Source organism: Cervus canadensis, chromosome 14, assembly GCF_019320065.1.
Source record: "Cervus canadensis isolate Bull #8, Minnesota chromosome 14, ASM1932006v1, whole genome shotgun sequence".
NCBI lineage: Eukaryota > Metazoa > Chordata > Mammalia > Artiodactyla > Cervidae > Cervus > Cervus canadensis.
The window spans coordinates 50,631,403-50,644,710 of NC_057399.1; the positions used below are offsets into that span (position 1 = coordinate 50,631,403).

The 13,308-nt window shown below is 38.9% G+C and overlaps 1 protein-coding gene across 21 annotated transcripts in view; it reads right to left on the reverse strand.

The window, feature by feature from the left end:
- Window positions 1-470: 470 nt before the first annotated feature.
- The window catches only part of ELAVL2 (ELAV like RNA binding protein 2), a 169,209-nt gene continuing 156,371 nt past the window's right edge, over window positions 471-13,308 (reverse strand). For 13 of the 21 annotated variants that reach the window (XM_043487259.1, XM_043487273.1, XM_043487271.1 and 10 more), the window contains 3 exons: window positions 10,839-11,064; window positions 3,785-3,823; window positions 471-3,244 (listed from right to left, as the gene is read on the reverse strand). In XM_043487259.1, the coding sequence (XP_043343194.1) occupies window positions 2,914-3,244; window positions 3,785-3,823; window positions 10,839-11,064 (596 nt within the window). In that variant the 3' untranslated portion in view covers window positions 471-2,913. The remainder of the gene's footprint in view (window positions 3,245-3,784; window positions 3,824-10,838; window positions 11,065-13,308) is intronic. The other 8 variants (XM_043487263.1, XM_043487261.1, XM_043487262.1 and 5 more) reach the window with 3 other exon arrangements.

The following is a 13,308-nucleotide window of genomic DNA, read 5'->3' on the forward strand; positions in this document are numbered from 1 at the left end:
GACAATCTGGCGTTAGCAACAAAACTAAGTTTCACTCAACAACAGCTGATGCTGTGGGTGAATTAAATCTTGTCAGTGGCAGCAGAGGAAGTTACCTTCCTTCTATTTGGTGTTCTTTAGCTCAAGTAAATGTGTGAGGACATTCTTTTTTTTTTTTTTAAGTTGATGGGTTATTAAGTTGGAGGTATAGAACTATGTCAGCATCCAATTACTTTACAACTAGCCAAAGAAAGCACATATCCTTATAAGATTTACTCATGAAGTAATATTTGAAAAATAATAGGAAGCTGTCATTGAAAGAAAAATTTTTGCACGTTCTATTTCATGTAACATGCTTTTTGGAATCTGTTCAATGACACTGCTTTCAATGAGAGCTCTGAGGTAACCTCTTTTAGCTCAAGAGAGCAAGTTTATCAGACTGAGCATAGGAGCCCCCAAAAATGTATAAAGACCTACTCACCACACTGTTCTTTCCCTTCAACTTTGTTTATTGATGTACTGAACATGAAAAAGTACAAAGAATCCAAACACAAAAGAAAACATGTACAGCCTCTTAAATACTCAACAGAATATATTTTCTATTCCAACAGATGTGAATTAAGTCATACTGTACAACTTCAAATAAATACCAGCCTTACATTTTATTAAGTGCTCTGATAAACACTGAAGTGAAGCACAATTTGCATGCCCTCTCATCAATGCCTTGGTTTGCTACAGTAGTATAGGAAAGAAGCATGTAGCTGCTGTTTTCCCAGGAGGGGAAACCTTATTTTTTTTTTAAGTATATACATGTATTTCGTTTTTTAGTTTTTTTTTTTTTTAAACGCAGGTTAACTCTGACAATCTAAATGCACCTAAGGATATGAGAAAGTGCTAAGCCAATTGATTTCTGAATAGCATTGAGTGGGTCAGCATGAAAACTCGCTTATTCACTTTAGCACGCGCCTCACAGTATATGTACTGTACTATACTGAAAAATTTTATAACTACAATTTTAAATAATAAAAAATAAAACAACGCAACTGCAAAGATAATGTACAACTATGTTATGCATAGCACGTTGCCTGTTCTAAGGGGAAGCGTGTGAGCATCTCAGTTTATACAAAAAGCAGGACGTAACTATATAGTTCTCAGTGCATCCTGATGAAGGCATTTTTGCCTTCAGCTTTTTTGAAAATTTATTATAAGCTAGATGCTAATCAGAAAATATTTTGTATTTTTTAAAATTTCTTTCATACATGGTAAAGACTTATTTTATTATTTCCCCAAATAGTGGTTTAAGCATCATACAAAGTTAAATTTCAATAGCATACAGATATTTATGATTTTTGTATGAAAAATGTAAGGAAATTTGTTCAAAACCTATGGTTATACTCATTTTTTTTTTTACCACAAACATATTTATAAACGAAAATGTAGCATCACCATAAACAGCAGAAGCTAGACTATCTACAGACAAAATTAGCAACAAATCTGATGCACTGTAAATTCAAGTCCTCAGGACAACAAAAGTGATTAAGCAAGACCTCAAGTAACAATGTTAATGCCATTTACAAAGGAAAAAAACTGATACAAAAACATTTAAAACCTGAACATCACTTGGCATGTAAGGGAAAAAAAAAATCAAATTAGCTGAAAGGTTCATAAACACAAGGTCTTATTTACATTACACAAAGCTCAGGTGTTAGCCTTGAACGTAACTTTCAAAATACCTTCAAATATATCCAACTCAGATCACTTTTGCCGATTTGCTGCAGTACAAATCATGTGCAACATCTTTTTTTCCTTAAGACAAAACAATTCTTCAAACAATACTGCAAGTACATCACTAAACACCATGAGCTCTATCTGAAGGGATTTCTTTAGGAAGAACAGATTTTTTTTTCCCCCATCTCTTGGTAATTTAAATTTCTTGCCTGCTCTTATATATTCTTTTGTAAATTTTTTTTATTTGTTTCAAAATCACAAATCAATGTGAGCCACCTATCAGGTAATAACCAGGATGATCAGACGCTACACTGGTGATTACAAAAACGAAACCAGCAGTGTTTCCCCCATTGATTCTACTCCTTTCATACAAAGATCTCAAAAGTATTTTCTACATCATAAATCTTTCTAAATTTTCCAACCACTGCAAATTTCCTGGTAAATTTTAAAAGCTCACTAGGTGTCATATGAAGAGATTTCTCAAAGTATTCAAGTCAAAATATTTGTTCCAGGACCAGTAAAAAGTTTCTCCAAATTTTCTTTTTTATAAAAATAGATGCTTTTTTTAAACCCACATCAAAGAGGCTCTTATCTCTTTGGCAAGGTACTGCTTTACGAAAAGTTCTCCAGTATTCTTACAATAAGCGTTTATAATGTAGCCCCCCCTTCCCCAACCCAAATCATAATTACAAAATAAATACTGTTTTTAACTTCATAAATAAAAATGTAAACTTCAAAATACTTTTCTTAGACATAACAGCAATGCTTTAAATGTAAACCAAACACAAAGCTAATCAGAAAAAGAAAAAAAGGGGGGGAAAAGGACACAACCAACTGAAGAATTACAACACAAAGCCTCAATATTTACTCACAGGTTCAAGGCAGTTATGTAAAAAGAAAAGAAATGTCTTCCCTTAGCTGAAACACTTTAAAAGGTCCACCTTCTTCAAAGAAGGCAATAAAATGCAATGTGACAGGTAAAAACCCTGTACCTCTTGTCCATATTCAAACATAAAAGATATTTTAAGAAGTTTTAATTCAAATACTAGCAATAAAAAATCTCACATATTTCTTAGGATGCTAAGTAGTCGTTTTATCCCCATCTCAACACTGACTTACAAAGACATTTACTAATGTATAAAGTTTCTCTTAACTTGCCTTTGTTGTATAGTTTTCATATATAAATGGACTGAGGACAAGAGCTCACTAGGCTTTGTGCGTTTTGTTTGTCTTAAAGGAGACCTGCAGTACTCTGTCTCCCAGACGGTATCCATTGAGGCTAGCTATCGCCATGGCAGCCTCATCATAGTTTGTCATAGTCACAAATCCAAAACCTTTGCATTTATTGGTGTTAAAGTCACGGATGACCTTCACGTTGGTGACAGCTCCAAAAGGCCCAAACATTTGCCACAGGATACTCTCATCTGCATCAGGAGCCAGGTTGTACACAAAAATACACCACCCTGTCCCTGGGTGCCCAGGGATGTTAATTCCAGCCAAACTGGTCATTCCATCAATGGTCATTGGAGAAAACCTACTGAACAAAATAGGAAACACACACACACACAAAACAGAAACAGAGGTTGGTTACAGCGATGGGTTTATTTCTTTTCCCAACTCCCCTCCCCTCAACAGATACACACAACTATTTGATGTTTCAACCAAAGTCCATGTGTGGCTTGCAGCAGCATGCTATACTATCATGATACTAGTAAGTCATGAAATGGCCATTATATGCTGTATTGAATAATACTATCCACAAGAGAAAAAGAAATATATTTGGAACTGGTTTCACCAACTTAAGCGGATTGGGAGCAGGAAGGACCAACACAGACATAAACATGCTGTAACGCTGCAATGCAACAGAAAACAAATAATGAGGTTTTTAAACACCAGGTGGCATCAAGTGGTATAAAAATATTCTTTGAGTCAACTGTGCTTCAAGAAACAGCTTTTCATTAGGTTGTACATGCAAAAGAAAACCCAACACAAACTTATGATGGCTGTCACTCCCCAAATCAAAGAAACTAATCAATTATGGGAGGGGATTATGAGTATCATGAACCTCTATCATTACCTCTTTACTCCATAAGCCATATTGAGCAGATTGTCCAACCTGCAAAACACACATTCAGCAAACTTCAGTTTTTAACTTTTCCCCTTGATGTCCAAGAAAGCTGGGCTCGTTACTGCCATCTTCCAAGGGGGGTGTTTATATGTTAACTGTATGTGAAGTCTCAAAATAGTGGGTCTTCTTACATTTCTGAGCAAATGGGTACCACTGCCATATGACAGTAGCTCTTTCAATCTCTAGGTCAGTGCAATGCAGGGAAATCACTGGTGGTCATCTCAGAAAACCCTTTTGAGAGGAAATGTGGGGGCTGCGAAATAGTTACCATTTGGGTTCTCACCTTTGCAGCCAAGGTGAGAAGCACCCCACATGCACCTACACAGTCTTTGTTAGTTTTCACAGCTGTTGGCTCCTGAGGATCATGAGGCACTCAGATTAAGGGATTCGCCCAAGGTCAAAGGGTTTAGAAAGCAGTGGCACTGATACTCAAATTCTGCAGTTTACACAGAATTTCATAATTTCCCTTCAGCCTCCCAAATACAAAGGACTTTCATTTCTAAAAATCAAAGTGTAACTAGTACAGATAAAAAGAATCTTATACACAACCTCAGCCAAACCTTCCATTTCTCAATATGCTCAGCTAAGTCCACAGAACGTAAGACTACAGACTCACTGAGCAATAAAGCAAGGATCAGATCCCAGCCTGATGTTTATTTTGATTGTTCTACAAGAAGTACAGTGCTACGACTCAAGGTGTAAGAGACCAGGTAGATAGAAACAAACCAACTTGACCTTCTCTTACAATTTTTTTTAAAGTAGTAGATGGCAGTGGGTGGGTACTCTTTTAAAACTCTCTACCCTTTTCCTGTCTCAAAATTAAACTGATGTTATAGGACTTGATTCTTCTTGCTTTATCAAAGAGACCGTTCTGACATTCTCTATTTCCACAACGTTTACTAATCAATGACGTGTGTGGAGGAGAAACCATAACTTAACATGTCACAATGTTTGACGCCATCATGTTCAACACTCCCCAAGTAAGTGCCTCTGTTGAGGAACAATTTCTTCTTTTAACACCTATGAACTGCTTAGTTTGAAAAACGTTTCAAATTTATTATCTAACCTGTGGCCTCAAGTGAGGCTAGAGCACAGAGGAGGAAACAGCTCCTCCCCTAGTTTTATAGAAACCCCAAGACTCCTCCTCCTGCTCTTTCAGAAGTAGACCAAGAATCTTCTTATGTTCCTATTCCCAATTATTTCTGCACATCTGAGTGTTTTGTAAAACTGAAAAGAATCAAGCTGATGTAATGCAAAACACCTTTAATAAGAGAGAGGAACAGACCGCAATGACAGAAGCCCCGTGTGGCGTATGCACCTTCTCCCCCAACCCTCTCAGGAGCAGCGACATGTCATTACTAAGCATGGAGCACAGCCTGGGTCACGGCAGGTTTACCATCAGTATCTGTTGACTGAATAAAAGCAATGAGGCTGCTAACAGCATCCTTAATTATGTAATCCAGAGTAAGAACTATTAGGAAGGCAGGCTGGGGGGCCTGTCTGCACATACAAGGGAAAAGAGGTGGGAGGGTGGGAGGGTTGTGTTTGGTCAAAGATGCCACACCTTTGTACTCCAAAATAAAGGCCACAAATACCAGAAATAAGAGATGCAAACAAAATCACCAACCATAAAGTAATGATACAGATAATTTCATAAAAATGCTGGAATGACCAATACAGAGTGCATTTGGCATGTGACGCCTGTAGAATGGAACAGCTTACTGCAGTCTCTTTCCAAAGCACTCAATGACCCTGAAGCAGAGACACCAAAGCAGAGTCACGTCATCTCTGCACGTTAACATGCACACTCTGTCACCACCAGCTATGACAGCAGCCCAAAGTCCAGAGACAGGAAACTCCCAAGTGAGTTTTCAGTACTTTCAAGACAGGGCAGAAACCAAAACTGCCCTAGAAGTGAATTCCATACATTAAAGGGAGAGATCTCATTTGTCACGCTCCACGCCAGGATTCTCCAGGCAGGAGGCTTCTACACTAGGATCTCTGAGGACTCTCTCAATGGGCCTCATATTTTCCCTGCCTGTGAAACCCTATATGACACCATGATCCTGACCACCAATATCTTTGCTCAATATCCATTTTAGGAAAAAGTCAGTCCTGTGGAATTCAAGGCAAGTTACTTACCTCTCTCTCTCCCCCTTGCTCCTCTTGACCCCCCTCCCTCCTCTCCCATCAACAAGGAGAGCTGGGAGGAACACCACACCTAAGGATCAGAACCCCAGCAATGCTGAAAAGCCCTCCCTGCACGCAGCTGGCCTGGGGCTTTCCCTGCTCTCAGCAGCCCCCCGGGGGCTGGAAGAAGGCCGCGTGAGCTCCACTGGGCCCGCAGGCGCCCCGAGTCCTGCAGCAGCTAGAAAACTGTCAACCAGGTGGTTAGCTGAGACACAAGGGCCACTATCGCTCTCCAGAATCATCTATTTCTCCTGGGTCTGTCCAGAGTTCAGAGATAGCCGCCTTTTGTATATATGCTCTTTTAATGACTGAGACCAATTTTTAAGGGAGACTAAGTTAGTGGCCTCCGGAATGACCCAGGGGAACGTGCCTGATGATGAACAGCAGTGTGGCCAATACACATTAAAGAGTCTGTTAAAAATACACTCTTCATCTTAAAATAATCTTTATTCCTACTGAACCAACACACTGCACCCAACAGCCTCATCAGTCCCAGGCATCACATACTTTCCTGAGGGACAACTTGGCAGTCCTCAAAGGGACAGGGACACAACCACCTGTTCTGCAGTGTGGACACAATCCACTCACAAATAACACGCTAAGTGGATTTGAAGGGTTAGACTGGGAAACACTGCTGTAACTACAACAACCCTCAAAGGAGAGGTAGATTAAGAGATTCCTGCAAGTATCAGTATCATCATCACCATCATAACCTGAGTGAGGGTGACACCTGTAAGGAAAGTTGGAGTAAATAAGAAAAGGGAGAGCTGATTATTCCTCCTGCTCCTAGGATAAGTTACACTGAGGTTAGACAAAATAATCAAACATGTCTCACATGAAGTCAGTCAAGAAATGTTAAATGATCAAGACCATAATTCTATGACTCTTGCTTCAAAGGTGTATTATTTAATATTTACTAATTGCATATGTGGAAAATGAGTCAGCATGATAATTAGCAAAACACTGATACATTGTTTATTTCATCCTTATCTTTATTGTTTATGTTTGATTAACATTTATGAATTAATGAATGTACTAGCACAAGCCCCCATGTGCATATAGTTTATGACGTATCAGACTATATGTGGGCAGTATTTTGAATAGAAACATATTCCCATTTCAAAGCTACATATTTATAAGTAGAGAATAAAAAGAAGATATGTGCCTAGTTTCCAAGAAATTCACCTGACAGACTATGCTAGGGTCTACATGCAGGTAAAGGGAAATGTCAGTCCAAGTCAGAAACAAAATTATAAACAGATTGTTAATGGGTTAAGAAAATAAAACTCTGAACTCTACAAATAGTGGCTCTCAAAACCTCTCTAAAGATCACCAACCAAGACTGCTTTGAAGTTAACCCACAAAAAGATCATCAATTCATGTCCTTAGTCAGAAGGACTGATACCAGTTTTTCCCCAAAGAAGCTGTGATAGTGCAAGCAGCACATGCCTTAAATGAATCTCAAGTGCTGACTTAGAAAATCCTTTAAAAATGCATAAAGGCTTCTAGAAGCAGGCACACAGGCCATTAGACTAGATCACATTTAATAAAATTAAGGCTGCTCCACAAGAAGAGAGACGAAAAAAACTTTGGCTGGGAGTTTAATTCAGATACCATATCCCTGGAATATACTTAAGGGACTCACAGTAGCCATCCAAATAAATAAGGCTGGTCTTATTCTGAAAACTGCAGTCAATTAGGTAAGCATATTAGATCAGCAGTGCTCATGTTAAAATAATTTTCTAATTATTCATACAGGTTGACTGAGCCATAAATACCATAAGTCCACTTTTTAAACTTAACCCTTACTATATACATTTTAATTTTTTTGCCTTAAAAGATATGGTACATTTCATATATATTAAAAAACATCCCTGACTATTAATATTTAGAATTTGTATTTTCCAATCTCTCTCAACTACCGAGATACTATGATAACATAAAAATACAGTGCAAAATTTTCTAAGTGTTGGCAAGAAGGTGACAAACCCAAGGCTAAGAGCATTAAAACACAGACACGAAGAACAAAAGATCTAAGTAATGAACTAGGCCTGAACTACAGCAGAGCAACATACCAACAAAGCAAGCCGGTCCTTCATTCAAGGGTGTTTATGAGATGAAAGAAGAAGATTCGACCTTAATTCAATAGAGGAAGGGGAAAAAAAAAAATCAAGGTAATAACAGACCAGGTTCAGAGATATTAAAGAAAAACAGCCAAACACACATCAGGCTAAACTTGAACCCTAGGAATAGAAGCTCTCAATTTCCTCTAACACTGAATCTAGACCAAATGCCTTCACTGAGCTCAAAGACTAGTTCATAATTTATTATCTGAAGATGGATATGAGAAGAATGGGAAGTGAGGTGACAGAGACAAGAGTCAGGAATCTGAAAGGACAATAAACATCTTTCCCATTTTCTGAAACCAAGTTTCCCTTAAAATTTACAGACAACTCTTATTTCCTTTTCCCAAAATTAGTTTTTAACAGGAGACAAGGAAAGGAAGAATCTCTACATTAATTACAGATGGAACTAAATGATAAAAGCACAGAATGGGCAATATGTTTTTTAAATATTAAATCTGACTATCAGAACAACCTGTAAAGCTTTATCCAATATAAAACATTTTTTAATTAAAAAAAACAACACATAACATGTATGGAGGGGGATAGATCAAATTGAGAACAGATAAAATAGTTAGACAACCTAATATCTGAATCACCTACAAGCCTTGCCATTTCAATAATCGGGCATTCTCCTGAAGATACTATCATTTCAGTCCTCTTGCCCAGCCTTTCTCAGAAGTCAAACTCGACTTTAAGAGCATAGTTTTACTCAATAACTACAATAAAACAAAAACCAGAGATTAAATTAGGAAACACCAAAAATAACAATTTAAACCCATGGAGCTTTCTTCTAACATCAATCATGTGGTATTTTCAGTGTTAAAATCAACCAGTAAGTTTCAAAGAACTTTCTTGTACCTAAGATCAAAATTATTTACTGGGCCTCAAAGAGCTCTGGGGTTAATTGGATAGGCTGCCCAAGAAAATTCTCTAAAATTCCTTCATTCATGTCTGTGCTAAATTAAAAAAAAGTTTACTCACTTAAGATGCCACAGAAGAAACCTACAACCAGAGCTAAGAAACGACTTTGCGAAATTTCTTTCTCCACAAGGGCGGCTCCACCCATCTCTTCCTCCAGCCCAATTGCTACTACCAACCACACAGACAAAAGTGTCGCTGTTTCCTTTCTGCCAATGCCTTTTAACCATGCAAAGTTGAAGCAGAGTGAAATGATCGCCAGGCTCAGTCAACCGGATACCAAGTCATCCAGTTCCAGATGAAGTCTCCAGATGAAATGTACAACTTTTCCTCCCAAGGCACAAGCCACCTCAAGTAAGAACTGAACATGATGTTTACAGAAAACTTCCCTTTCACACCTCAGGTGACATACTGAGGTTTAAAGAAGACATCTGACTGATTTTTATCTTTATTCTCTTCAGCATTCTAAATACCCGAGCAAAAAAAAAAAAAAGAAAAAAATGCACGTGATATAAGCTAGAAAATATAGATCTTTGTTTATTAAGTTAAATTTGTGATTATATTTTTGGTAATTAACTATTATGCCCCAACAAGGAAAATATGCACTTCTGATAAAGAACAGAACAAAAAAATACTAGCATGGAGGTTAGATAGCATTATAGCTGCAGTATACCATACGGCCAAAAAAGGATCTTAAAAATGTTCCAGAAAATAAAAGCTACTTATGTATCTGTGCTCTGTTTAACATCTAGAAGTCACCATTCTCCTCACATGCAGATTAAGGATTTTTTTTTTAAAATGACTAGATTTGGTTGGTGCCCCAGTATTAGCATAAAATTTGAAAAATTAGAATATTTAACCTGTCTATGAGATAGAATATCTTCTCTGGGCTAAAAATGCATGGTCATTCCATGGACTATAGAGGTTAGAAAACTACCACCCACAGGCCAAATCCAGACTGCCATCTGTTTCTCTATAGCCCAAGAGCTAAGAATGGTTTTTACATTTTTAAAGAGTTGTTTTATTTTTTTAAAAAGACATGCATCAGATACTGTGGCCACAAAGCCTAAAATATTTACTATCTGGGCCTTTACAGGGATTTGCCAACCTCTAAACTGCGAAGATTAAAAACTTAAAAAGGGAAGATGGATATATTTATAAAAACATAATGTAATCACATAAGTTATATATCCTTAGTTGTGCACGTACAATAAAACCAAGTAATTGAAAGAGCTTGACCTAAAAAATTAAAACATGAGGAAAAGACCTTCTCAAGTAAAAAACTAAAAGAGGGAAATCAGAAGCAATGAGAACAGTTACGAAGACCCCCACTATTCTGCAGGGCAGGGTTTCTCCACCTCAGCACCACTGACGTTTGGGACAGATAGTCCTCTGGTGTGGGGGGCTTTACTGTGCACTGCAGGATGATGCGCAGCGCCCGTGGCCTCCACCCGCGAGATGCCAGTCATCCCCACCCAGCTGATGCCAACCATCAGTGTCTCCAGACACTGTCAGCACCCCCAGAGGAGCAAAACTATTTCCGATCGAGAACCACTGCCTGCCGCAGGTTACTGTCCTTTTGCCCCCACCTCGGATAATCCACAAGACACTAAACCCCAAGTAGGCTTTCCTTGTGTCCGTGAGAAGAAAGAAAGAAAACAACGACCATGAGACCAAGCCAGAGGTCCTCTCTTATAACACAAGTGCTGGACAGCGACCCTGAGCGCGCCGGCGTGAGCAGCTGGCCGTGAGAAGTAGCCCGGACTTACCTAAAGCGCTGTGCCTGCTGAGCTAGCGGGCCTGGGTACCTTCTGTTTGGAGACTGGTACAGCTGGGAAAGGATGGCCTGATTGGTTTTTTGGCTTGGATTATTAGCGAACTTCACAGTGATTGGTTCTGTGGCACCAGGAGGTTTCTGGCCATTTAGGCCTTTGATAGCTTCTTCTGCCTCAATCCGCTTGTCAAATCGAATAAACCCTACACCCCTTGATATGCCTAAGGTAGATGTGGGTAAGGATTTGGGGAAGAGGGAGTGGAAGGAGACAGGAGGGAGAGAAGAAAGGATACATTAATTTTCCCTTCTCAAGAACATGTTTTCACCCACATGTAACATCTGCCACAAAAATCCCACCAGGAGAAAAGCTTCACCTTTACTTAGTAGCAATCCAGTCTAGCATTACAACTTTGTATTTTTTAAATACATGAAATGCATTAATTAAATTAATGCACTTTAAAGTCCATTACCACATGCTACCAGTAAGCCGGGAAGAAGAAGAAAGTGCACAAGTATGTCCATGTTTCTTTTCCCCACCTTCTTCTCTCCCTCTCGTGCATTCTTTAATAATGTCAACTGTATGACTGACTTGTACTTTTCAAATTATGCTACTGGACAAACAGTTCAGAAAAGGAGGGCAGAGGAGCGCTTGCTCTTGCAACAAGAAGAAGAGAACCAAGCCTTTGCTAACAATGCTAAAAAGCTATGCTAAAAATATATGCACAGGGGTAGAAAAACATATTTCAGCTACACTTTTAAATAATAAAATTCTACTTAATTATACAGGCTACCGACCCTTTGAGAGAAATGCCTGAAGAGGCTTTTCTGGCTCCCTGAAGCTCCCCCAGTGCTTTTAACTGACTCTTCTTTATTAGAGAAATAATATTATATGGGAGTAAAAGAGTGAACAGAGGAGGTAAGAGTAAAAATAAACAGGACAGAAGTGAAGCCTCAAAGCTCGCTTTCTTTGAGAGCATTACTTCTGACTACAGAATGCTACTCCCTGGCTCACGCTCTCCCCACCTTGAGAGACGAGAAGGGGGGAAGCAGAAGGATGGCCAAGTACCTGCCCAGCTTTTGAGAAATGGCAGCAAGAAACCCAAATCATTCCATTTAATTAGCTTAACAGACTATTTGGGGTGGTCAGAGCTGGCCATCATGGGATCAGCAGTTGCAGGGAAAGACTTTCCTGGCAAAACACATCAGTAGCAGCAGTACTGACTTGGGACTAGCAGCAGGAAAAGCCTAGATGATTCAGAGAATGTGACTGTGGAAGAGTGAGAAGCAATTAAGAAAGAAAGGCCAAGAAAAAGCATTAGACCATTATGATTTATAGGAACTTTAAAAAAGAATAAAGGTCTGCTTGCTTTATAATCAATACTGCATAAGTCAAAAGGCTCAGAATTTTAAGGTAGGTAAGGCATTTTCCCCCACATATGCACTTATCTCAGCCCCATCACTTCACCTTCCCTATTTTTAAGCTACACCTGCTGCATGCACATTATTAACACCTGATGGCTGTAGAACACGTAACAAAATTGCAGGATTTTTTCATTTTAGGAAAAGTGGACAATTTCATACTGAAAGTCTGAAGTGTAAAGATGAAATGGTGAAATGACACCAAATCTATCCTTCCCATTATCTGTTAAGCAGGAACAACCCCTAAAACTTGATTATTCCATAAGGAAGCCTTAGATGAGCAGTGAAGCAGCCTCAGTTTAGGATGAATCCCCTAAACTTACGGTCCTCAAACCCTGAGCGTGCAGAACGGCCCAAAGGGCGTGGTAAAATGCCCACTCTAAGAGTTTTATTCACTAGATCTGGGGGCCCAAGCCTGCATTTCTAACAAGGCTCCAGGAGGGTGCTTTGCTGCAGGTGCAGAACCACACTTGAGAAACCCCGACTCAATCAGGAGGTGGCCGGGCAGTCTTCCTGTGAGCCCACACCCTCGGGATGGACCTGCAGCTGAGAAATGGCTTTCTGCACCACAGGTGAAACTGACTTTTGATTCAAGTCCTCACTGAGAATGAATGAATTAAAAAGCATGAATACAAACAAAAGGCCCTTTTATTTTGCTCTAAACAAATATATTTGCATTGTTAGGCCTGGACTTCTATTCAACCCCATTTGCCATCTGTGTGTATAATACACCATGATAAAATGTATGAAAATCATGAAACAGCTAAGAAGACCACATTTTTATATACCCTCACTGGACTAATTCTCTCCATACAGTAAAATCTACAGGCCCCACTCCCAAGCATATGGATGATGGTAGATACCACTATACTCAGAACTCAGAAGTATGGTGTTCAGACTCTGTAAGAAGCTAATGAAGAGCACAGAGGAACATAACAAAGGATGCTTTTGATTAAATTCAGATCAACTAAACTGATCATCACTTGAAGAATTAAAAAAACTGGCCTGATTGTATTTTGTGGTCCATAATTTCTTAAAAAATATAA